At 39.8% G+C, this 26,346-nt stretch overlaps 3 protein-coding genes across 6 annotated transcripts; 2 read left to right on the forward strand and 1 right to left on the reverse strand.

Annotated features, from left to right (window-relative positions):
• Window positions 1-1,354: 1,354 nt before the first annotated feature.
• On the forward strand, window positions 1,355-12,240 carry sgsm3 (small G protein signaling modulator 3). Its single transcript, XM_077556289.1, has 21 exons — window positions 1,355-1,505; window positions 4,061-4,147; window positions 4,252-4,337; window positions 4,707-4,770; window positions 5,204-5,415; window positions 6,856-6,963; window positions 7,147-7,290; window positions 7,373-7,568; window positions 7,673-7,818; window positions 7,966-8,196; window positions 8,699-8,881; window positions 9,002-9,157; window positions 9,241-9,295; window positions 9,373-9,422; window positions 9,508-9,660; window positions 9,731-9,801; window positions 9,951-9,999; window positions 10,194-10,279; window positions 10,367-10,489; window positions 11,211-11,271; window positions 11,550-12,240. Exons 2-21 carry the CDS (start codon window positions 4,141-4,143, stop codon window positions 11,631-11,633), a joined length of 2,265 nt encoding a protein of 754 aa, XP_077412415.1. The 5' UTR covers window positions 1,355-1,505; window positions 4,061-4,140; the 3' UTR covers window positions 11,634-12,240.
• Window positions 12,241-12,374: 134 nt separating this feature from the next.
• gtpbp1 (GTP binding protein 1) lies at window positions 12,375-20,012 on the reverse strand. 4 transcript variants are annotated; one of them, XM_077556291.1, is made up of 14 exons: window positions 19,465-20,012; window positions 18,220-18,331; window positions 17,919-18,099; window positions 17,653-17,836; window positions 16,930-17,094; window positions 16,733-16,856; window positions 15,193-15,307; window positions 14,966-15,110; window positions 14,633-14,815; window positions 14,319-14,454; window positions 13,997-14,175; window positions 13,710-13,823; window positions 13,442-13,492; window positions 12,375-13,282 (listed from the first exon to the last, which is right to left on the reverse strand). In XM_077556291.1, the coding sequence occupies exons 1-14, from the start codon at window positions 19,645-19,647 to the stop codon at window positions 13,175-13,177; spliced, it is 1,980 nt and encodes a 659-aa protein (XP_077412417.1). In that variant the 5' UTR covers window positions 19,648-20,012; the 3' UTR covers window positions 12,375-13,174. The 4 variants fall into 4 exon arrangements, with proteins under 4 accessions (XP_077412417.1, XP_077412416.1, XP_077412420.1 ...); XM_077556290.1 differs by having other exon boundaries at window positions 13,710-13,871; window positions 19,465-20,011; XM_077556294.1 differs by lacking the exon at window positions 13,442-13,492 and having other exon boundaries at window positions 19,465-20,011.
• An 866-nt stretch (window positions 20,013-20,878) lies between these two features.
• lgals2a (lectin, galactoside-binding, soluble, 2a) lies at window positions 20,879-25,670 on the forward strand. Its single transcript, XM_077556295.1, has 5 exons — window positions 20,879-21,272; window positions 22,488-22,642; window positions 24,088-24,167; window positions 24,300-24,471; window positions 25,198-25,670. Exons 2-5 carry the CDS (start codon window positions 22,637-22,639, stop codon window positions 25,342-25,344), a joined length of 405 nt encoding a protein of 134 aa, XP_077412421.1. The 5' UTR covers window positions 20,879-21,272; window positions 22,488-22,636; the 3' UTR covers window positions 25,345-25,670.
• Window positions 25,671-26,346: the final 676 nt, after the last annotated feature.

Raw genomic sequence — 26,346 nt, forward strand, 5'->3', positions numbered from 1 at the left:
GTATTTATCAGAGGAGTTTTAATGCAATATAGGCCTACTTTTTATTTGTACTTGAATATTTTAGCTTAAAAAAAAAAGACTTACTATTACATAGCGCAATACTCTGCTCGCTACCTTTATTTTTATATAGGTATTATTGCTAGGAGGTTCTATTTTAGTTCATCAGAGAGCCACATGAGTGTTTCACCAATGCAATATAACTGGTGCCATTTGATCTCACTAATCAAACGAAGACAGGCAGTCTCATGACCTCACACTGGGTGGACCCACACAGAAGCAATGTTTTTAAAGTGACTGAAAAGTTGAATCTGATTCTGTTAAGTGAAACTTGGCAGAAATCTTCTGGATGTTAAATTTACAGATAAGCTCCAGATCATCTGTACTTACATAGTGAGGATAAGTATGGACGGACTGATGCTATACGATGTCTGCCTAAAAATGCCAGCATTTCAGCTAAATGAACTTAACTTGGAACTTGAGAAACATACAAGAGGCTGCCTCGCTGTACGTTTGCAAAATGTGGAATAAGCACCAACTGGTCAGTCACAACAGATGAACGTAAATTACAGTTCATCCGACCTCAGGTCGGTTTAAGTTTAGCTGTTCCATGTTGTAAATATGGTGGTGGTGGGTGCGTGGGGGGGGGGGGGGGGGTATGCACAACACTGACATAAAGATGAAAGTTTGGAGTAATGAAAGTCAGCATTGCTGATAAATGTAGGTGACCCCACCTGTTAAAGTTCAATATTATTCACATTACATGTTATGGCTGAATTTACCTTGTTTGTTTTTTGTTGCTGTTGAATATATTGTTTTAGGGTGATATTGTTGACTGCATTTAAATTTGCATAGTCCCATTTTATATTTTGTCAAGGACATGCACTAAAAATAAAAATAAAAGTTACTCACCAGTTACTCAGTACTTTAGCAGTTTTGCTCTGAATAGTTATTCTTACATAATATAAGTAATTATTTGTAGGACTATCATTATTTTAGTGCCACAGTAACACTACACAGTCTACACTATAGTACTTTTTTTGTGTAAACTTTTATTATGGCCACAACTGTCATAACGTTTCGTTCTTTGTCAGCATTTATTCAACTAATATGTTGTAGTAATTTTTGTATTGTATGTAATTCCCCCCCCCCCCCCCCCCCCCCCCCAATTGTGAGTAGACAGCGTTGTAGATGGAATGAATGAGGAGGAAATGAATGAATAAACGACTTGTGCTACGTCACTTCTTACTGCGCGGAAGGATACTCAGAAGACGATGTCATAGACCGTGTAGTTCCGGGATGTGGGACTATTTCTCCTGAATGGCTAGTCGCAAGTGCAAGGATACAGCGGAGCTACACGTCGCTAGCAGGTGCCCAATCGCTTAATATTCAAGTCTCTTGAGAGACACGTCATGGCGCAGCATTCGGCGTTTTCATTGTTTCGTGAAATGTGAATAACACGCCTTCCGCTAACCACACGTTTGTGTTTACACTTGACGAATGTCAAGGTAAGTTTAGTTAGCTGGCTAATAATGTGAATCCTTACACGTAATTGTTAGCCATATGCTAACGCTTGCTAACAGCTGACAACACATTGCTATGGTTTATGACAGGCAAGCTACCAACTGCGCTGTTTATCTTATGGTTTATTCAGTGTGAGATGCTACCCGCGTGTTTAAAATGTCCATGTGTTTTTTTTGTTGGGCTTGGAAAACGGATTGGTATGAAATAAAAAGTAACGCTATATTTAGTAGGAGTGAGGCTGTTTATGACGTCATCTAGGGAGCTGGAGTCGTTTTACGTCATCTAATGATGCTTGGGGTCGTGACATGACATGTTCATCTAATAGCAGTTTTTTCTAAGAACGATCTTTTCTGCTGTCTTCATTCACAATAAGTTACACCAGAAAAGCTTTGTGTTGTAAAATGTAAGAATACTCCTGGCAATGTGCATCCTTTTTCGACGTCACGGAACAATCCTTTTGTAATTGCAGTGAATGTTTCCACCATTTACCCGTGCACGGTCAGGTGATGAGGAAGTTCAGGATTGTGCATGTGTCTCTAAGTGGATAAAATACAAATCTGGCTTGATTATGACCATCCAGTTCAAGATAAGCATCTTGTTTTAGTCATTGCGTGGGTGGGCGTATATCCACTTGACTGGATGAAAGCATGAGTCACCAGTGTTGTGCGCGCGTGCTCAAATGTAGAGGAGTCACAATTAAAGTCACATTCTATGCACACACAGTAGAATCTTTTTGCAGCATGTTGATTTTCCAGGGTAAACAAAGGCGAGCACAGTCACAAGGGTAGTTTGACTAGACTTTTGTCAAGTCATGTACTAAAGCTGACTAATGGAAACTGTAAAAATCTGTTGTTAACATTCTTAACCCATTGACGGGTATAGACGTCAAAAATTCATTTGAACTTTTTCTATTAGTTTACATTTTTTTCTCCGCTTTTGTTAACAAGAGTATGAAAACCTAGGAAAAAAAATATTGTACATTTACAACAGATATAACGTGTGATATAACGTGATTAATCGTGAGTTAACTATTAATATCAAGCGATTAATTAAAATAAAAATAATCGCCTGACGCGATTTAAAAAAAAAAAAAAAAAAGAAGAAGCAAGAAAACATTATAAAAAATTAGGGGCATCAGGCGGTTACAATTTTTAATCGTAAATAATCGCATGACTTCAGTAGTTAACTCAAGATTAATCACAAATGTTATATCTGTTCTAAATATACATATAAAAATTCTAGTTTTTCATACTCTAGTTAACAAAAGTGGGAAAAAAATTTAAACTAGTAGAAAAAGTTCAAATTAATTTTTGACATCTATAACCGTCAATGGCAGTGAATGAGTTAATGGGCTTACAATTGTAAACATAACTTAACCAATGCTAATATTAAGATTTTGAATCAAAAACTAGAATGATGGAAGCGTAATAACTATAAGTGGGTGGGTTGCACTGCTGATGTACCTCACACATCTCATTAAAAAAGAAAAAAAACTTGTCACTAAAGGATAAAAAGACGTGCTCTACTGTTAAATGGACTAACAGCAAAACACTCTTATTTAACAAGTGACTGTGTGTTGACGCTGGAATTGAACTGTTTTGGGCGTGGGCCTAGCTTCTGTTAATGTCGCTCTCAAATCCCAACACTCCTCGGAGTTACACATCCGCTGAAGCAGCTTGGCCATCCTCCCATCCTCAAATTGATTTCTCATCTCTCTTTTAAGTCCTAAATCCTCCTTAGGATGCTGCTGAATGAATCATTTCTGCGGCTGCCTCTTGCACGTCATGCTTGACGCGCGCTGGTTTGTTTGCGCGTGGCTGCAGTGCTGCACATGGAACAGTGAGGCACCATCTTGCAGTACTTCTCCTATCAAATAGGGTACACTATACACATCTGTGTCCATGCACCAGTCCTTAAAGTTGTGTTTTATATGAAAGTGATGCAGGTATAATATTATATGTTTTCTTTTAGAAAGCTACTATTTTATTCTAGTAAAATTACTTATTTTCTTAGTATTTTGGCATTACACTTCTAATTATACTATAGTCACATATTATTATTTTTGTTTTCAGCATGGCGTCAGTAAGGAGATGGAGCTACAAAGCTTCCATTGAAGGTTAAAAAAAAAAAAAACTTATTTATTAAGTTATTTTCTTTCCCCACTGCTTAAAGTGACCATTCTAATTCCGGAGAGCCAGTAGGGGAGGAAGTGATGTGGAATCCAATGTTAGATCCTGTCTTAGTCTCAGATCCGGAGGGTTAAAAAGGAATAACTTTGTCATTTGTTGGTGAGAGTTCTGTTTTCAAATTTTGCCACAGGATCGCTCATGTGCAAGAGCAGAATGTGAAGGAAAGTTGAGGTTAGTAAAGAGCCTCTTGTGAGAACAGCAGTCATGTGGTCATGAGAGGAGGTGACCTCCTTTTTCTCTTCTCGGCTCTTTCATTCTTTTCATAAGTCTGCTTCTTCGTTATTCACAGAGACCTTCATGTTCGGATGAGCAGCTAATTGAGCCGCATTGTTCTGTTTTATGTTCGACAGATCCCGGGCTACTACTACACCTGACTTCAGAGTGACTGCAGTCTTTGGATAAAGAAGGTGTCACTCTAGAATCCAGCACCATGTCAGGTATTGTTTATTTACTCTTTAAAACACACCCATTTAGATTCGCTATTGAAAGTTTGCACGGGTTTCTTCAGCAGGCTTGTTTGATTTGGATGTCTTTATTTCAGGCACATACACACCGGCCCCTGGTGGGCCCTTCTCAGCTCTCACTCCGAGCATGTGGCCCCAGGACATTTTGGCAAAGTACCATCAAGTAAGCACATGACTTCTCATGTGCATATATGTTTAGATCAGGGATTACCAAACACTGTGCTGTGTTCTGTGCGAGATCATCAGGTGTGTCTTGGGAAATTATCCAATTTGTTCTGAAAATATGCCAGTGATGTATAGCGACAGACAGAACAAGTGCTTTTTCAACTAGATGACAGAAGGTGCATACTGTAATTAAACTGTGTAGCCAATTTTTGTGACATCTTTGTTTGGTGTGCCATGAGATAAAAAAAAAATGTGTAAAATATGTGCCTTAGCTTAATAAATGTTTGGAAGAAATGGTTTCAATTATGTAAGCATCCTGTCACATTTTCCTTCAAATTGAATTAAAAGGATGTTTTCCCCTCTACAGAGAGACAACTTGGAACATAAGGAACTCAAGTATGATGAGTTTGGCTTCAGAGTGGACACAGAAGGTAATGTTTCATCCATATGGACATACTCATTTCTTTGCTAGGGAAGTTCTTCAAATGCGATCTGCCAAATCTTCATTGCAAAATTGATTTTGTTAGAATTAGTTCCACTAAAGCCATATGTACATGTGATCTTGTTATGACTGCAACTGGTCAGTATGTCTTTGTACTCTTACGGACATGAAATTAGCATGGTACGAAACTGAGTTTGTCAAGGTTTTTATTTTAATATTGTCGGATTAGGCCAATGTATTTTTATTAGATTATTGAACGAACCCTCAGCTTCACATTGTGAGTCCTTCCTATTCTTTATCCACACTTATTGGACATTCTGAGGTTATTCAGACTCTCAAACCGTCACTGTTTATAATATGATCATTTCATTATGGTCACACATTCTTAATCATGATATTTTTTTTTCTGTCTTTTCATACAGAGAGTGATGATCCCAGCCCTTGGCTGGGCACTGAAGGCTCACCACAACGTGAAAACCCTCAGCAGAGGTTGCGCTGGCAAGCCCACTTGGAGTTCACGCATAATCACACAGTGGGCGACCTCACCTGGGAGCTCATTGCGCCAGTCCTCCCTCGCTCCGAACGTCTACGTGCGCTTGTACTAGGTGGCATTCCTCATAGCATGAGGCCACAGGTAAGTGGCCTGTATGCTATCTTTCCCCGAAATACTACCTTATAGAAGTAACTAATTACAAACCTAATTCCCCAAAAGTTGGGGCACTATACAAATTGTGAATAAAAACTGAATTCAATTATGTGGAAGTGGCAAATGTTAATATTTTATTCAGAATAAAACATAAAGAACAGGTCAAACGTTTAAACTGAGAACATTTATCATTTTGAGGGAAAACTATGTCAACAAATCTCCAAAAAGTTGGGACAAGGCCGTTTTCACCACATGTGAGGCATCCCCTCTTCTTCTTACAACAGTCTGCAAACGTCTGGGGATCGAGGAGACGAGTTTCGAAATAGGAACGCCGTCCCATTCTTGTCCAACACGCGTCTCTCGAACTGTTCAACTGTCTTGGGCTTTCTTTGTTGCACTTTCCCCTTTATGATGCGCCAAATGTGCTCTAGAAGTGAAAGAAGTGGACTGCAGGCTGGCCATTTCAATACCCGGCCGGATCCTTTTCCTACGCAGCCATGATGTTGTAATTGGTGCTGCATGTGGTCTGGCATTATCGTGTTGAGAAATGCAAGATCTTCTCTGAAAGTGATGATGCTTGGATGGGAGCATATGTTCGGAATATCGGAATATACCTTTCTGCATTGACGATGCCTTTCCAGATGTGGAAGCTGCCCATGCCACACGCACTCATGCCACCCTGTACCAATCACAGATGCAGGCTTATAAACTGAGTGCTGATAACAACTTGGCTTGTCCTTGTCCTCTTTAGTCAGTATGATATAGCGCCCCACAATGTTTTCTGGAAGAATTGCTGAGCCCTTTCTGTGATTTCCCTCACAGTACGCATTCCTGTTTGCGGTGCAGTGCCGTTTAAGGGCCCGAAGATTATGGGCATCCAGTATGCTTTTTCGGCCTTGACCCTTACACACAGAGATTGTTCCAGATTTTCTGAATCTTTGGATGATGCTATGCACTGTAGATGATGATTACTTCAACCTTTTTGCATTTTTTTGCTGGTAAAGACCTTTCTAATATTTCTCCACTATCTTTCTGCGCAACATTGGAGGAATTGGTGATTCTCTACCCATGTTCGCTTCTGAGAGACACTGCCACTCCGAGAAGCTCTTTTTTTATACTCCAATCAAGTTGCCAATGGACCTCATTAGTGGTAACTGGTCTGAGTGCAATTGACTTATTCTCTTATTGCTACCTGTCCCAACTTTTCAGATTTGTTGGCACCATGAAATTTACAATCAACGTATTTTTCCCTTAAAATGATACATTTTCTCAGTTTAAACTTTTGAGCTGTCATCTATGTTCTATTCTGAACAAAATATTGACATTTGGCACTTCTGCATAATTGCGTTTGGTTTTTGTTCACAATTTGTGTAGTGTCACAACTTTTTGGGAATTGGGTTTGTACAAAGCGTGTTTTCTCTCTGCCAGTTATGGATGCGTCTGTCTGGAGCACTGCAGAAGAAGAGGACCTCTGAAATCTCCTACAAAGAAATCATCAAGAACAGTTCCAATGATGACACTTCCGCAGCGAAACAGGTGAGATCCCTGAAATGTGTGCATACATATTCACTCATCATAACATTGCAAGACCCAGCTAATGACAACCATTCACGAGCTGTATCAAAACTAATGTTCTAATTTCCATTACTCTTTTCTTATGTTGGCCAAGGCAAAAGTAGTGTAAATAATGATGGTAATGCAAAAATATCCATCCCTTAGATAGAGAAGGACTTGTTGCGGACAATGCCCACCAACGTGTGCTTCAGTAACCTGACAAGTGTCGGGGTCCCGAGGCTGCGACGGGTACTTCGAGGCTTGGCCTGGCTTTACCCTGACATTGGCTACTGTCAGGGAACTGGAATGGTGAATGTTTATGTCTTCTAGATTTGCCGGTTCTTTCATCGTCTATCCATTTTCAACCCCCATCACTCTCCATTTTATTTAGGTGGTTTCCTGTCTGTTGCTCTTCATGGAGGAGGAGGATGTGCTATGGATGATGTGTGCCCTGATTGAAGACCTCCTACCTCCGTCATACTTCTCCTCCACCCTGCTGGGTGTCCAAACAGACCAGAGGGTGCTTCGTCAGCTCATCGTTCAGTACCTACCGGCCCTTGACCGCCTTTTGCAGGAGCATGACATTGGTACGGCTTGTTTAACTTTAAAATGAAGGAACTTACCCGATTTTTTTTTTTTTAAACGTGTTGAAAGAGTTGTAAATGCATGTGTTTCCTCCCTATACATTTAGAGCTGTCGCTGATCACGTTGCACTGGTTCCTGACCTCCTTTGCCAGTGTGGTGGACATCCGTTTGCTCCTCAGGATCTGGGACCTCCTTTTCTACCAGGGCTCCTTGGTGCTATTTCAAATCACTCTGGGCATGCTTAAGATCAAGGTGTTTACTGAGATCACATATCTTAAGATTCATTATTTCTGTCTCAGATGTTATAGAAAGCCAAGATGAAACATCAGAAGGTGCTTTACCATGTACTGTAATATCACTGATTGATCCTCAAAAATCTGTCTCCGACCACTACACCAGGAGGAGGAGCTCATATCGTCAGAGAACTCTGCGTCCATTTTTAACACTCTGTCCGACCTACCAAGCCAGTTGAGGGATGGGCCTGCAGTTCTTGGGGAAGGTTTGAGGCTGGCCGGGAATCTGTCACAGGACACACTGGATGCCCACCGACACAAGCACCTCGCCTACATTCTCAACGAACAGGCCCAGCTCGACAGTGGGAACGTGCCACTCAATTCTAACCTCAACAAGGTCAGCCAATTAAGACTCATATGTTTACAACCATACTGTAGTTTCATGAAACGTTGATATGATATAGCCACAGATTTCTTTGCATTTTTCTCATAATTTGAATTAATGATGTATGTTTATGTCACGTTTGGAAGAATTTCTTGAAATTGTAGTGAATTAGTAAATTAACAACTAACTGAAATGTATTAACAGTCATTCATATTAATTCATGGTTCATTTGCCTTTATTTTAGCAGAAGGCTAACTTATAATACCAAAACATTAGTTGAGTGAAACTGATATTGTTTATTGTAATACAGATTAATTTATTGGTTTCGTTTTGTTAAAAAAAGAAAAATACATGAGATGAGCTCCTTGGGGGGAAAAAATCATATATTAAATAGCAATTGTAATATTGAAAAAAAAAAAAGCGGGGGGGGGGGGGGGGGGTACTCAAGTCTCAGAATATATATATATATTTTTTTTTTTTAAATGATGGCATAACATACTTTTTGCGTGTGCAGGTGGTGAGGAGGCAGTCCCTGCGTCGAAAGTCCACTCTAAGCTCTCTGCTATTTGGGGAGGATGAGGCCGAAGCGCTCAAGTCCAAGAACATTAAACAGACTGAGCTGGTGGCGGCCCTTCGAGAGGCCATAACCCGCACTTCAGAGCATTTCCACTGTCTGGACCCACGACACTCCACCTCTGTAAGTTCACAACATTGCAGCACTGAATCACCATGACGCTTGCAGAATATCAAGTCACTAAACCAGGACTTGCAGTCAATTCAGTCATCATATGCTATATTTTTTTTTTTTTCAATGTAGGAGCTGACCCCTGACTACTCCATGGAGAGCCACCAGAGAGACCATGAAAATTTCCTGGTCGTGTCCCGAAATCGACGGAGACGAGCGAAGGCCTTGCTGGATTTTGAGCGGCATGATGACGATGAGTTGGGCTTTAGGAAGAATGATATCATCAATGTGAGATAAGACACACAATCACATTATGACTACAGATAACCGTGAAGCAAATGGTTGACTGAGACATGGTGTGATTATTTCAGATCGTCTCGCAAAAGGATGAACACTGTTGGGTTGGAGAGCTCAATGGGCTTCGAGGTGTGTGTATATGCAGATGCGTTTCTTATTGCGTTATGGGTCATTTCCAATTACCATAACTGTGTTGCTCTTAACAGGCTGGTTCCCTGCTAAATTTGTGGAGATCCTTGATGAAAGAAGTAAAGAGGTAAATCATTTATTTTCATCAGATGCTCTTTCTAATGGTATTGCTTTATACTAACTGTAGTTGCTGTCACCCTCTGTGTTTGCAGTACTCGTTAGCGGGAGATGACTCGGTAACAGAAGCTGTGACCGATCTAGCTAGAGGGAATCTATGTCCGGCTCTGAAGGCCATCTTCCTGCACGGCCTCAAGAAACCCTCCATTTTGGGCGGGCCCTGTCACCCATGGTTATTCATAGAAGAGGTACAGTAAATTCGATTCCGACAAATTTGATGTCACACCAGCAACATCGTTGTGCCCCGTCCACTTTCAGGCGGCCAGCAGAGAGGTGGAGAGGGACTTCAACTCTGTCTACTCCAGATTGGTGTTGTGTAAAACCTACAGGTAAAGTCACACACATCTTTGTACTAACGCACACACACACACACACACTTAGCATGGATTTAGCTGGAAATAACAACATTAAAGTTTGTACAGTATGTTTATTGTTGTAGATTTATTTCAAGGTAGTTTATTTTTTTTTTTAATCCCAGGTTAGATGAAGATGGGAAGGTTCTAACACCAGAGGAGCTCCTATATCGGGTGAGCATTTATTCACTATATAGTACGGTATATAGTATTGATTTGGCTTGATGATGATTTGATTTATTAGCTTGTGAGAAGTCAAATCTTTTTCTGCGTTGCAAATATCTTCGCTTATTTTGCTTTTCTAGACAGTTTTGAGGAACTTTAAGACTTTTTTTTTTGTCTAAGACAAATCTGTCTGCTCTCTTTAGGCAGTGCAGTCAGTTAACATGAGCCATGACGTGGCTCATGTTCAGATGGATGTCAAGTTTAGATCTCTTGTCTGCATTGGCCTCAAGTGAGTACACACACACACACACGAGAATGAACAGATTGTTTCTAATTGAGTAGAAGTTGAAATGTGCACATGCATCTTTCCTAACAGTGAGCAGGTGTTGCACTTATGGCTTGAGGTGCTGTGTTCCAGCATGGCGGCTGTAGAGAAATGGTATCATCCATGGTCATTTCTCCGCAGTCCCGGATGGGTTCAGATCAAATGTGAACTCAGGTGAGAATTTTACCAAATAGAACCTGTATCATGAGCAAGAAATTAGAAGAATAGAAAATTACCATGCATTTTTAAGGGAAAATACTATATTGAAATGTATAGATTTTTCTTTAAACTAAGCTCTCTGGAAATTTTATGTATCAATAGTATTTGTGGTATTGGTACTTAGTAGGGGTGTGAATTGCCTAGTACCTGGCGATTCGATTTGTATACCGATTAATCCCGATACGAATCTATAAATTGATTATTGGGGGAAAAAAAATTAACTCAAATTTAGAAAATACTAATCAGTAAACTTGTACATGTACACCGTAAGATTTGTATGAAAATGTATTTATCTGAAAATTCAGGTTGCAGTCTGTTTTGTTTGAACAGCACTAAAATAAAACATTATGGCTTAATGTTCCATTAATATAACATTCTTCCTTGCTTCATGTGTAAATCCTGTCCCTAAGTAAGACGTTTTGTTGAATATTCCCATAAAAAATGGATGTTTAAAAATCGATTCAGCCGCATATTGAATCAATTTGAAAATTGCGCGCTGTAATATCGCGATATATTGCAGAATCGATTTTTTTCTAGCACCCCTAGTACTTGGTGTCAGTGACTACTCCAGAGTTGCATACTCGTACTGATGTGAAAATAAGTGTTATCCAACATCTCTTGGAAAAACCTTTTCATATGTATAGTTTACAGATACCAGTAACTTCTCTTTCAACAGGGTCCTTTCAAAGTTTGCCTTCAGTCTCTCTCAAGATTGTGAATTACCGGAGCAGAAAGAGGTAAGCCAAGAAAGTTGCTGCAGCATAGATGAGAGGAACAGAAGACTAGTGTGAAATATGTAGTATAATTTTTCAGAGGGAAACACATGATTCTTATTTCTAACTAGCTGACGCCATTGTGGATTTTTAAGAATCTTACATTCATTTAGATACCTGACATTATTCCTGTCATTGCCTCGTGTCCCCTCGTCAGCCACTAAGCTTGACAATTTATTTGGAATTACTGTTAAGTGTTTGAGAATGTAGTCTGATGGTGCTGCTTCTGCCCATTGTTCAAGGAGAAGGAGCAGAGGCCACTGAAAGAGGGTGTGCAGGACATGCTGGTGAAGCATCATCTCTTCAGCTGGGACATTGACGGCTAGACAAAAGAGCATCTAAACTGGTGTGTGATAAATGTTGTTTTTTGGACCATATTTTTGTCTTGATTCTTGGACACAGTGTGGACTTATTGTTGGACAATGGTAACACATTTCAATGACTCTATAAACCCCCCAGTGACCGTTAAGGGTCACTTGTTTGTGTGAACTCGAATGTGCGTGCATCAAAATGTATCCAATTTTTGTTGTGTGTGTGGTTTTGGAGGATGTTTTTGCTAAAGTTTTACTATGAAGGTCAAACAAAGTGAACATGACGAACAGAATTATCTGTATTCACTGGACTGCGGCACTTTGAAGGAGTTTTTCTCCCTAACTAGTTAGTTGTTGGTGCAGGAGGGAGACTTGAAGGACATCCTCTTGTGAAGTGCAGCTACTGTTCTTCCACACAAAAACACTTCTCCATTTAACTGACAAATAAGACAGACCAAAACTGAATATTCCTTAACACTTGTAAATTTAGAAATTATTTTTCTGACATTTTAGTTATCTCGCATTACACTACATGTATAAATATACTAATGTTGCACATGCCAAGTATAGCCTTTACAGACTGTGTTATATAAATATTAAAAGTGGATGTGTGCTACCAAAATGTGACCTCTTTAGTTTGTATTAAAATTGCAAATGTTGTCCTCACTCCTACAGAAGACTGGAGCTTTAAGGTAAATCTAGATTACCATGTTTCCTAACAAACACCTGAATTAAAAAACATTACTATTATGCAGCTCAGTATAACCAGTTTATTGAGGTTTTAGTGGAATAAATGTCACGTACCAGTAGCAAGCAGTAACACAATAGGTACTAGATTTCACAATTAGCACTGGATGTTTTACAATCATGAGCGACTGACTGGCTGCTGGGGTGATGAGAATGAGTATGTGATGTCTTACTATGTGTTGGGTGGAGCCATGATGCAGTAGTACTAGCGTGTAAGAGCACAGGTAATACCAGGTTGAACGTTAAGAACATCAAATATCTAAGGGTAAATAAATGTTTGTATATATGCCAAATAACTGACAATTATAAAAACGGTAACAGCTTGTATTATAGTTGCCATATGTAGAATTACCAGGATATGTGCTCGGCGCTACATTCAGTTGTATACTTATCCTTTCAATTAGGGTACGGCCAAAAGCTAATTTACATATTCGGTATAAATAGTTCACAAAATGTCATTTTAATTGCAAATTCACAGGGAATGCACAGGTGAGTGTCACTTTTAGCTGCTCGTATTTGTTGGACCCTTGAAGGGGGTTTTACTTCCCTCCCTGTCATGAAGCCACTTTACATATATATTTAAAAATAATAATAATAATAATAATAATAATACAAATGATTGTGACAAGCTCAGCTCCACTCTCCTCTCCTGGAAACCATACAAAATCCAAGCTGCACGCTTTTGCCGGTTTCACTCTTTACAATAAAATCCTGGTATAAAAGGCAATGACGGAGTAAGACGGAGGAGTGTAAAATAGCTAGAATGGACTTATGGAGAGGGAGGTAAGGAAAGGGGTGAAGGGGTCAGTTCAGCATCCTACTGTTCCTGATGTGGAGGCTACTGCAGCCGACATGTTCTGGCCCTTCCCTTTGTGACGCTGACCTCCTCTTCTTCTTCCACCTCCTCCAGTCTTTGGCTATAGAGAACAGATACCAAAATGAAAAAGAAAAACACTGAGCACACATGTAGCACAAAAGGGTTGGACATGTGGAAAACGGTAAGACAAAACTGCAGAGACGGCTATTTTATTTAATCCCGCATTCAGGATCACCAGAATCATGATGACCCACTTTACCTTGTTCTCTTTGTTGCCCTCCTTTAACTGAGGGTCCTCCTCCCCCTCTCCCTTCCGGGAGCCAGCCACGCAAGCAAAGGAGAGGGTAGAGTATGACACATGATGTATGATAGGAGTTTGAATGGAGGAACGAAAAGTTCCAAGAGTAAAATAAGGACACAGAAGAGTTGCAGGTTAGAGAAGCGGTTAGCGGTGTGAGTTCACAAGAGAAGACAGTAAGTAGAGCCCCCTATACTATGTGTTTATTTTGTTGCACTTCATATCTCACCTGGTGTGTCGTGCTTGGGCCCGCTGACTGTGCTATCGTCAAGCCATCATCTGCTGTTGCTGTGGTGCTGTCCTCTTTTCGAGCCGGCGCCTTTTTCGTGGATTGCATTTTTATCTGTGGAGGTTTGGAGTTTGACGGCAAATTATTGGTGGACTGCAGGAGCTGGAAAGAACGCGATAGGAAATAGTTTTGATGGTGAAATGAGCAAATCTCCTGCCTTGAAGGTAAGGACATTTGATTTTCTTGGAAGCACCTTGGACAAAGTGTGCAGATATACTTTATCTTACCTTTGTGATGGTCCCTACAGCCTTAGTGCGTCCCTCCCTGAACACCAGCCTCTGGTCACAGTGAAGATACTCCGGGGTCTTAATGAAGCGGAAATGGACAGAGGCTTTGTCCCCTGTCCGTAAGCAGTCCCTGTTCATGGACAAAATGGTGGCGGTCTGCCTTATGCTGCCACAGTGAACTGCGTGGAGAGTGAAACAAACAGATGTGCGATGACAAGGTGAGAAAGTATTTCAGAAAAAGTACATCGCCTACATTTATTTAAGAACAGAGACAAACAAATCAAAATAAGATCTAACTTGTGTCGACTTGTCAGTTACATACCCATAGCCTGGTATCGGGGTGATATCGTAGTGGGGTGGTGTAGAACAAGAATCTCTGCTTCAAACTCCCAAGTGGCCTGTGGGTTCAACCTTGGGGACACCATCACCATGCCTTTCCTTATGGTCGAACGCTTAATCTATAACAAACAGGAATACAATGGAATGTTTTAATCATGTCAGACTTCAGCTTAGTCATTTCACAATACATGAATTTTTGTCCCTTTCTGAGTCAAAAGTCTCCAGTTGTGCAGTCCAATACTAGGACTTGATCGAGACATGAACATGGCCACTAGGTGGTGGTGTTCAGCAACTTACCTTTTTGAGCGCAAACGAGGCAGTTTGACCCCCTCGGACTTCCTTTACTGGCATTCTCTTGCGGTGGATTGATTTGACAGCGATGGAAATGAAGCTGCCCAAAGGGTCTGGCCCCAGTAGCATGGTATCGTTCAGACGTATCAGTCCACGTAAAGTAGTTCCTGATACTACTGTTCCAACTCCCTAAGACAAGACAGTAAAAGTGGAGTCAGTTTTATAGTGATTTCCAACCACCATCACCAGCTGTGCCATGAAAAATTACCTAATTTTAGTGAATTGCTCCTATAATGAAAGATTGGCAAAATTTGGGAAACAAAATGGGAGGACACCCACCGGTACAGAGTAGGTGTCGTCAATCTGAAACTCGGCTGGCTGGTCGTCTCTGTAGCACGTCCGAGATGACAGCAGGTTGAGGAACATCTTGAGCAGGTCCATGTTCTCTCCGGTCACGTTTGAGATTTGAAAAATGGGACACATCCTTCAGGAAGGCACACAAGTTACTAAACAGAGTTTAACTTTGGCCCTCTCACTCAGAATCTGCCTTGGGACAGACTTTGTACCTCTCAGAGCTAAAGTTGGATGCCGTGACTATGACGTCGTCCTTGTTCTGCACCAGGACTGGGATTTTCCTGCAGCCAGGGGACTTTAGTAACCTCTGAAGTAGCTTTAATGTTTCTGTTGGGATCAGAGGACATAAGAATGACAGCTTCGCTTCACTTTTATTTTTAATCTCCAGTCTTCAAGTAAAGGAATAATGCCCTGGTTATTTGGCCCCATGGGCAGTTAATAATGAATGTCTATTGTAGTTCCTAATAAACGTGCTGTGAAAAAGTACTTCCTCCTTCCTGACTTCTGAAGAGGGGACATCTCAGGTTTTAATATCTCACAAAGACCACCCAAGTAAATAGGAAATGCAGTTTCTAAATGATGTGTGGTTGGTTGGCCAACCACTCCAGGGAAGACCTGCTACTCGTCCCAGTCTTCTCAATTTGTGGAGCATGGCGCAGACTATTGTGAGTACCAAAACTTCCCCCAAAAACTTTTCCAGACAGAGACTGCAATTGCTTTGTTTCTTATTTGTTCTTGAATGTATTGGAATCATGCCATGACGTGTTTCTTTCACTTGGTTATAATTTGTGGAGAAGATTTGAATTTTGCTGGATGTTAATTAAATGTGTCATACAAAGTAGACGCTCCCCTACTTACGAACATTTGAGTTACGAACAACGGTACATACGAACATTTCTGCGCGTACAGTATGTCGAAAAATGTTTGGAAAGAAATGCTGTAAGTTAGATTTTTTTATTGCGCGTAGTGCTTCTTTCCGCCGCTAATACCGACGATTGGCGCTGTGAGAGCTCATTGGAGGCTGAGCAACGTGGCGAGGAGGAGGAGGAAGAAACGCCGGTCCCCATGAAGCGGGAAATAACTTTTGAAGCCGATTCCAGCGACGACGAAGAATCTCTCATGATATAAAATCCTCCTCTTCCTCCATCATCTCCTTAAGCATCGAGTACATCTTCCAAAAGTAAGTTAAACTTCATTTTATTTATCTTATTACGTACATGTACATACTGTGTGTGTCTCGCTCTCTCTCTCTAACATACGTAGTACAGTACAGTACTGTACGTATTCTCTCCATTTTATTAATTTTTTTTCAGTACAAACCAATGCAGGTTACTTGTACAAGCCTTAAACATACTTATATAAACCTTCAATATACTTATATAGGCTTTAAACATAAATTATAATACAAAATATAGCACTGAAGCAACTTACGAACAAATTCACCTTACGAACGATCGTCCGGAACGTAACTCGTTCGTAAGGTGGGGAGCGTCTGTAATGTTGACAAATAAAATCAATTTGTGGCTCCCTGATGTAGAATTTACATGGAACTTGCACAACAGCTGGATTTAACTTTGGCTTGTCAGTTTGAGAACTTGCGTATGGGGGGGAAATTAATAAGGCAGACAGTTTTGCCTCATAATTAATCTTACACTCTAGAGCACAGCTGCCTCTAAAAGCAGCAGATGGAGTCTTTACATCTCAAGCAAGTAAGGAGATTGTAGCAAAGAGAGGGCACGACAGACGACTGACCTTGAAGGATGTTGGCTGGACACATGTCTATTTTTGTCACCACTACAAATACGGGAACGTTGAGGGCTAAGGCCAGACCCAGGTGCTCTTTGGTCATGCCCACAATCCCTGCATTACTGCCGACCTGGAAAACATGATGGAATATGTTCAAGCAAGCTTGTAATATTAAAAGAGCACTTTCGGATGCCTCTTCTCACCATGAGCATACAAAAGTCTGGTAAGTGTCCAGTCATTCCAAACACGGTGGTCTTAAGGTATTTCTCGTGGCCAGCCAGATCGATGAAGGTGATCACTTTGGATGACTTCTCGCAGATTTTGGTCCAATCCAGACTTCCTCCGTGGCTATCCGGTTTGTTCACCACCTAGAAACACACAAAGTAGACAACTTTACTCCAAATGCCTTTTGAACGAGTACAGTGAACTACTTGTTGTAAAAAACTATCATCTTACTGTAACTGTTATATGCATGTTTTCATGTTCTTCGTAGGGGCATCCACATCTAATCTTTAATGATTTAACCCCAATGTACAGTAGGCTGTTGTAAAGTACGTAAAACCAGCAGGTGGCATTATAACCCAAAGTGAGACATAACAATGGTGAATTGGGGGAAAGGGTCATTATTTATACAATGGGATTAATTGTGAAAAGGATTAACAACTAGTACAAAGTCTTTGAGGTAAATATAATTTTCTATAAATAAGCCACAATGTGTGTTCCAGTTTGATGTTTTATACTCTATGCACCATGAGTTGTTTAAAAATAATAATAATAATAATAAAGAAGAAGCCAAGGTCAAAACTGAATTCTCTTTTGAATTAAATAGACTCTTCTTTTATCTGGCCAAAATGAAACTGAATATTTAATTCAATGTACCCTTTGTGATCCCCCGTTAGGATGTAAATATTTACAATGATTCTCACCTGTCCCTCCTGGTCAAATCCAAGGATATCGTTGCCCACGCTGCTGGTCCTACCGCTTTCCATCTCGTGCTTGTGTCTGAAGAGTTTCTGGCGAGCGAAGCCTCTGCCGTTATCCAGCTCTCCATGTGTTAACACTCCTAGAAGAGTACTCTTACCAGCATCCACATTCCCTACCACTGCCACTCTAGGAAAGAAAAAAAAAAACAATTACGTAGAAAATCTAATACAGTACCATAATACAATACAAATAGTCTTTAACCACTCACCTGACCTCCAGGAAGTCCAGCTCCCCCACACGCCGACGTATCAAATAGTCCCGTACCAAACCCTCTGCCTCAGTACGCTCCCTGAGCGGGATCAGATCAGAGTCCAATTGTGCACACATGGATCGCACCGTGGCCTCTGAAGCCTCCATGTCCTTTTCATTGAGACCCCAATCACCACCATCTTAAGCAAAGACAATAAAAAAAAGGAAACAATTCAATAACAAGGTCCAATGTATGACTACAGATTTCTGGTTTAGGGTAGGATGTTCACCGGTATATGTGCATCAAGTGAGTCTCTCACCTGAACCCATCCCAACCACATAGATGGTCTCTCCAGAACCCTCCTCCATCCTGTCCCTTAGCTGGCTAAGTAAGGAGTCATACTGCTCTCCATTTGGACTGACAAGGGCCAGCTTATGTGGTAAAAGAAAGCAAAAAACAAGTTATTACAATAATGTCGGAGTTATATAGCAATCTGCTGTTAACAAAACGCCCAATATTTTTCTAAAACACTTTTGTTTGAGGTAAACGGCAAAATTTAAAGAGAATGCGAAGGGGGAAAAAGCTGCATTCCCACATTTACAGCTGTCTCTATTCCCACAAGTCACCTTGAAACTCATTGCTCACGAAAGTGCATTACGACTAAAACTACTCCTTCAACTTGCATTACTGTACTTGTACTGAAGGGATTCATTGAAAGGTGATGCCCAAGAAAGTGATGCAACCATATGCAATGGGGCTGGTACATCCCATTATTTTGCCATGTGTAATTTGACCTTTGCAAACAATTGAACATTATTACAGCCACGCTCTTTAGTTTACATCATTCTTGTTGAACCAGAACCAATACATTAACAAAAACAGGCATATTTGTGTGTGTATGCCGTTTATAAAAGCAACTGAAGCTGAAAATAAAGAAACATTTTGACACAATTGTCAAATTGTACAAAAATGGCGCGATTTTATACAGAACTTTAAAAAATATACACCAGGTTTTTATTTTAACACTTTGAAATTAAATACTTGAAAATGTGACAACAAACTTCACATATGTTTGCCTAAATGAAGTAACCAAATGTGCAGAAACTTCCATATGTTACTTACTTGTTTCATCAGCTTGTTTACCAACTAACGTCAATCTACAGTCACGTGTTGTTTATTATTATGTATCCCTGTCATTCTGTACCGAATGTGGAAGCTTTAAGATGTTGACAGCTTAAACCACGTAAAAGAAACCGCTGCAATTCATTACAACATTGTACCTTAATTTACGTGTAACGTGAGCTTTATTACCGTGGCTAGTAAAGCAACAGCTTCACTTGCTAGCCTTAGCTTCAACCGGCTATCTCGGCGCAAGCAAATGCAAAAGAACCCATGCTATACCGTGCTTTGTATTATTCATGCAACAATATACTCGGTTCCTAACATTAAATACAATCTTGGCAAAACATGCGTTCAAACTCAAGATTAAACCAAAATCTCATTCATTCATTTTCACAAACAGCCAGCTAGCATTAGCCGAGTGCTAGATAGGGCCTAGCTTCACCTTGCTAGTAAAGTCAATCCTTCGATCCTCGGGCTTGCCGTTGATAATGTCCCCGTCCTCGTAGAACTCATCCCCGGGGTCGTCCACGCATCCTCCTCGGTCAGGTGCGAATATACTCGCTGGGAGTAGAGCATCAGCAAGCGCCGAGCTGGACTCATGCGCCGCCGCTGCTATCGATGCCATTTCTGTATGCGAGAAGTGTTCCTGTAGATTTGTGTCAGGCTATCAAGATTGTTGGGATGATGGCTTGGTGCAAACGTCGGATAGCGACGAGCTACACGACCGACCCTCTCAGTTTTGTAAACATTGCAAACGGTGAGAACGGGCTATTTGTTAAGCTGTCAGTTGGCTTTTCAAAATAGCACGTCACCGCCCTGTTGATAATAATGAGGTAGGTGTGGGTGAATATGTTGCATGCTCGCCAATAGTCTCTCTGATTCTCTTGAATATGCGAGCAGAGAACCAATACCAGGGAGGGGGGACGAGCATGGTTCCGAAGCCGCCTCCTCTCATGGTTCCGAATGTTGTGTGTGCAACTACGGGCGTCATACGTAGACAAACCTGCCAGTCAAAGTCCATTACAGTTTGATAAACACATGGGCTAACCGGGCAATTGTCGTCATCGACGTCATAGTCACTTTAAAACCATCAGTTGCTCTATTACAATTCGTGTCGGCCTGTTATCCAGAACCCTCCTCCATCCTGTCCCTTAGCTGGCTAAGTAAGGAGTCAAACTGCTCTCCATTGGACTGTACGATACGATACGATACGATACGATATACTTTTATTTTCCCCGTCCTACTGTAAACAAAGACTCTTCCTGTAAAGCCAAACTATAAGATAGAAAACAGTCCTCCGGTTAAAAACAACAACTGAACAGCTATTACACACAACATAGAAAAAATTAACTCCACGACCATATCGCAAAGCTCTAGAAAATCTTTATTGTTCAAATGCATTATGCAAAAGAAAACAAAAAAACTGCACTTGTAGATGGAGTACCTTTTTTATTTTTATTTATTTTATTTATTCTTATTATTTTTTTTTATAAAATTACAAGTATTTGATAATGGAAAATTGAATTTATTGAAACAAGCAGTGATTCGGCTTAGGTTGGGCTGCACCTCCTCGTCAAACTGTGCACTGGCCAAGATTCAGAATGCAGTCTACAAAAATTGCCCTTATTTAATCTGAAGTGTGTAAGTGTTGATCATTGACTCCCCTCACTCTTCCTCCTCATCCACCTCTTCTGCCTCTGTCTCTCTGAATGTGTCTATCGTGGAACTTCAACCACCAGTACTCACTGAACTATTGCTTTATTCACATCATGAACGACAAGTGTGATCGGTTTCAAATTGCTGTGGTTGAGACACTTGTGCTTTGCTTGAGTTTCATTTTTGCTGCATGTGCTTACCATTATGTAACACATGTGCAATATGTGTTTTAGTGGGTGAAGATATGTTTGAAAGTTGTCTAGGTGAAATGTGATTAAGGTTCTACCAAATGGGTGGCCATTATTGCTGACATAAATGTAATTATTTGTAGTAATGCCTTTTGTAAGATAGTAATGCCATTTTTCATGCCACTGTAGAGTGTTAACGTAAGAATTAAGGTATTAGCAGAAAAAAATGTCGAGGGTAGGGTTGTATTGTGCTCTACTCAATTTGCACCTTATACTCATGCGATATAGAGTATATCTGTAAATGTGCTGTTAACTTCTGTTACAAAGGTCCCTTTGTCACCAAACCGCCTGACTGCACTTCCTGATGATCTGCAGAAACACATATCATCTCAGTTCAAGGAAAAAGGTCAGTACTGTTTAAAACAGATGGCATGATTGATCTAGATAGTTCGGAAGTGTATTGCATTCACTTGAAAAAAAAAATAAATCCTGTTTTTCTGACTAATTTTTGGGGGGAGCTTTGTTTTTTTGAGTATTTTTTATTTTCTGTTTTTCAGAATATTTTTTTTGTGTTTTACTTAATTTTTTTTCTGTCAAAAATATTCAGAAAAACAGGAGGAAAAATTACTCAGAAAAACAAAAAAAAATATTTAAAAAAAACAGAAATATATATATATTCAAAAGAAGAGAAAAAAAAATATTCCGAAAAACACAGCTGGTGTTCTGTTTTTTGGAGTAATTTTTTATTTTTTTCACCTCTGAACTCCAAGTGACTTGCTGCAGACTCGCTAATAGCGGAACCGTTTGTTCTGTAATCTCTGAGGGAAAACCCTTTTAAAAAAAATATTCAGAAAAACAATTATTTTATAAAACAGGGAAAAATTACTCAGAAAAACAGGAAAATATATATTTTTTAAACTGAAAAAAAAAAAATACTCAAAAAAACAAAGCTCGCCCAAAAAATTTGTCAGAAAAACAGGACTTTTTTTTTCTTTTTCAAGTGAACGCAATACGCTTCCGTAAGATAGCATGTTTGATATCCATCTTTTTTCTATAGCGGTCGTGGGTGAGCTGGGGCCTATCCCAGCTGACTTTGGGCCGAGGCATAGTATACCCTTGTATTAATAATCTTAAAAATGAAAATCTTCAACATGGCATCCATACAAGTCTTTTCTTAATAACGGTAAAATAAATAAATGCCTTATCTGGCTAAAATAGTTTAGAAGTACATTTGGCATGTATGTCCTCAGATAACAAGAAAACAATGCCAGTCATTGTGATTAAAATGCATTAATCTCACTTGTCACGCAGCAGGGTCAGACTGCAGTCACAACCCACTTGCAAGCTGGGCTGACTGTCATCTGATTCCGTTTCAGGCTATATACAGTAGGTGGGCATTGCCACATTCAGCTGAGCTAAATATTTCGTTGTCTCCTTGGTGACAAATTCATTTCTATCCTGACACCTTAGCCTGAAGCCTCAATAGAGTTACAATGTGACAGTATAACGTAATGTCAGGCAGTAATTAGTCTCACTTGCCTACAGTCAACAGTTGCTTGTTAAAAGCGTTATTAGTGGCTTCTAACCTTACTGTGATCTCATTGGTCAATGTCATCCCAAGCTGGCAGTGCTCTGGCTGCCTGCACTGTCAGTGAAATGGAGCCACCTCCCACTCTGCATAAAACCTCTTGAGGTCAGTGAGGCGAGGCCCTGCACTCTCTACTTCTACTTTGCAGCTGCTCATCTCCATCGACCACATCTGAAATCACAATGGCCGTAAGTAAGAGTCTCATTAGCGTCTAATCATACTTTTACTTTCTGCTTTATAACTAGTGAACATTAAGTTTTTTCCCATTGTTAAATTTCACATGACTTATAATTGACATGTTTAACAAGCACATGACAAAATAGCAGCAGTATACTTAAATTATGGGTAATGCATGGATATTTGTGAGCTACTGTTTTTTCTTTATAGAGATGTGAATGTCTTCTGTTGCCTTTTATGGTTAAAGTATTCACTGCAGCTCTCCCATGAACGTTTGCCAACTAATGACTGAATTCTCAGCTGCTTCTCAGTCAGCACTTAAACTTGCTGCGTTCCTTCTGTAATTATCGGATTTCTCTACAACCTCGGTGCTTGTTTGTTTGACCACTATAAATATAAACAAGTGCCATCCAAAATCAGATAGCACTTTTTTTAAACTTCTCTTTGGTCTCATAAATTGAGTTCATTCTATAAATGTCTGCTTTTGTTGGCAACTGGGCTGGCCATATGTCTGCTGAAGGATTAAAAAACAGGCTTCCACGACACTACAGTCATACTGTCTAGTCGAGAATAGATGGGCAAGGTTTGTTTTCAGACAATGACGCCTGCTCCGTAAAGATCTGATTCTCTATTAAGGATACATCAAATTGAATTGCGTCATTTCAGACGGTCAACTTGAAAAAGTGCTGCACTGTACTTTTAATCCAAATTTGGCATTCTGGTCATTGTAAAGGGCAAATTTGTGATACATCTTATATATTGGATCCCCCCCAAACCAAACTATAGGGCCCAGCGCCATTTGTTACGCACGCCCACTTAGCAGTTGGACTCTTACATGGAAAGAATGTTGCAGCCATACTATTCTCTCAAGCCTGCTTTTCCTATCTTGGCTTGTTTTTCATTTTCCCTCAACGTGTCCTTCTTATACACTATGTGGCAGGATACAACTCAATCTCCTTTGCTGAGATCAGATTTTTTTTTTTTCAAGTTCAGTGAAATGCAATCTACAAGTGGTGATTGTGAATTACTTTCCAAAAATGAAGGTAGATAACAATGACAGAGATGAAAATCCCTCAATTGGAACACATTGCCAGCAGGAAATGTCCTAATCTTCTGGCAGCTGTCTTACTCCATCCACTATTACTGCCACGTGCACAGAAGCGTTTCTGCTACACTCAGCCTTTTTTTTTTCACCCCCGAAGTATTTCTGAGGAAATTGTTACGCCATATACTGTGTCATAATTAGTTCCTCAACGTTTGTATCCACTGCCAAGATGTGGTGTAGAGAGGAAAATGGGTGTGGAAGTGCTGCAGAGCACCGAGAGTTGGACTTGTTCAGGGTGCTTTAGTAGGAATTTAATGGTAAATTTCAAAAGTTACAAATGAGAAGTGGACAGCATTATATCATCATATTTTAGAGATCTTTTCAACAATATGTGTTTCTTTTTCCACACAGGGAATGATTGTAAAGAATATGTCCTTCAAAGTAGGGCAGACTTTGACCATTGTCGGAAAAGTTCAGCCTGATGCTACTAAGTAAGTAGTCATTTCAAATGTATTCAAGAAGTCATGGAAAGGAATTGATGGATCCTTTGCAAAAAATATGACGAGGTATTTCGATATTTTTGCAGTGATCATTTCCGTGCTCCTTGTGTCCTTGTGCTGCAGCTTTGCACTAAACATTGGCCCGAATGAGAAGGACATCACCATGCACATCAACCCACGATTCAACGCGCACGGAGACGAGAACGCAGTGATCTGCAACTCTTACCAGGAAGGCAAGTGGTGCGAAGAGCACCGAGAGGGAGGTTTCCCATTCCACCAGGGGGAGGAGTTCAAAGTGAGACCATCACTTTTTTCCTTTTTTCTGCTATAATCTTTATAGGCAAATGAATCATATCCGGCCACTTAAGTGGCGAATCTAACAGGAGAAAACAATAGCCTGTACTTAAAAAGATAATGATTATGGTTACAAATGATTAGTCTAAGTGTTACAGTAGATTACATTAACTCATTCACTGCCATTGACAACTGTTGGCGTAAAAAATCCATGTGAACTATTTTTATTAGTTTAACATTTTTTCATTTCATTTCATTTTTTATGAAAACCTACATTTTTTTATTGTACGTTTATAACAGATGTAAAATTATCATGCGATTAATTATGATTAAACGGCCCTTATTTTTAATATATATTTTTAATTAGGCCCGTCAGGGGATTAACATTTTTCATTGTAATTAATCACATTAATTCACTAGTTAACTAGCGATTAATCACAAATGTTATATCTGTTATATCATTTACAATAACATTTTTCCTAGGTTTTCATACTCTTGTTAGGAAAACTAATAGAAATAGTTGAAATTATTTTTTGATGTCTATAGCCATCAATGGCAGTGAATGAGTTAATTTTCTGAGGTTGAATGCCCTTTAAGTCTTGAGCTGATTACATATGCACTAAACCCCAACCACCATTTTACAATAGATTGATACAATTGACTTACTATCAAGAATCCAACAAATTCCTACAGATGTTCATACTATTATTCTCCTTTTCCTTTGTAGGTCATCATTGCGTTCACTCCCACGGAATTCCTGGTCACTCTGTCGGATGGCTCTGAAATCCATTTTCCCAATCGCATGGGCGCAGAAAAATACTCTTTCATCAACTTCAGTGGAGAGGCTCGTGTCACCAGCTTCGAGATTAAATAAACCACTAGTGACTGTGGGATTATTCTTTCAAATTGATGCCTGCACAGAGCTCATTCTCCCCTTTTATTTGCTCACCTACACATCGCTTACTTACAAAAGCACACAGCAATTTCACTGTTTTAGTTAGACCCTATTCAATAATTGTGCTGTTTTATATATACTCACAGTGTATGTACTGTACAATTCTACGATCGACTGTAAGGTAGCCCTAACAAAAAAGAGTATTTTATAAATAAAGTGAAATGATCTTCTTTTTACCCTCCCAAACATTCCAGGCTTGTACCAATGCTTGCATTGAATAAGTATTAAAGCAGGATTTAAGTGGACTTTTGTGATTGTGGTTACTGACTGATTTAGCCACTAGAAGGCGCCATCGTACTAAGAATGTATAACAGCACTTTGCTTTGCTGAGGGTTATACAAATTTAAAATGAACAGCGAGCTAATTGCAACCGTGGTACTAATCTGATCCTAATTGGATGCTGATGATCTTTTTTTCTTGTTACTTTCCACATGTAATGCCACAGAAGTTTCAACTAATTGTTTTCATATGTAATGGCTGACACGACATTCAAGATAATATGGCTTTTGAGGTGAACACAAATGCAAGGTCACGGATTAGAATAGATCGCTATTTATTCCAACAAACCTAATTTTGAATGCTGGACTGTGTGCGAGAGACGTGCAAGTATTTTTTTAATTTAATCTGATGTAACAAAAGGCAATGAGACTGAAGGCGAGACAGTTAGCAACCAGCTCTGCATGTCAACAGGTTGCTTTGCTTTGAGCTATAATACCCAGATGGATGTGACCATTTTCTAAAGATCAAGTTCTAAAACAAAGTTTTTCTTAATTGGTGCCATCACTGATCAGTATGCTTACTGTGTGTTTCATTATGTGCATCCTATGGGATTCAAACACAACACTATAGCTGAATCACAATATGTATTGTCATGCGAAATATGTATTCTTCTGTTTGTAGTGTCTGTAGAACATAGAAAGT

This window comes from Vanacampus margaritifer, chromosome 2, assembly GCF_051991255.1.
Source record: "Vanacampus margaritifer isolate UIUO_Vmar chromosome 2, RoL_Vmar_1.0, whole genome shotgun sequence".
In the NCBI taxonomy this organism is placed as follows: Eukaryota; Metazoa; Chordata; class Actinopteri; order Syngnathiformes; family Syngnathidae; genus Vanacampus; species Vanacampus margaritifer.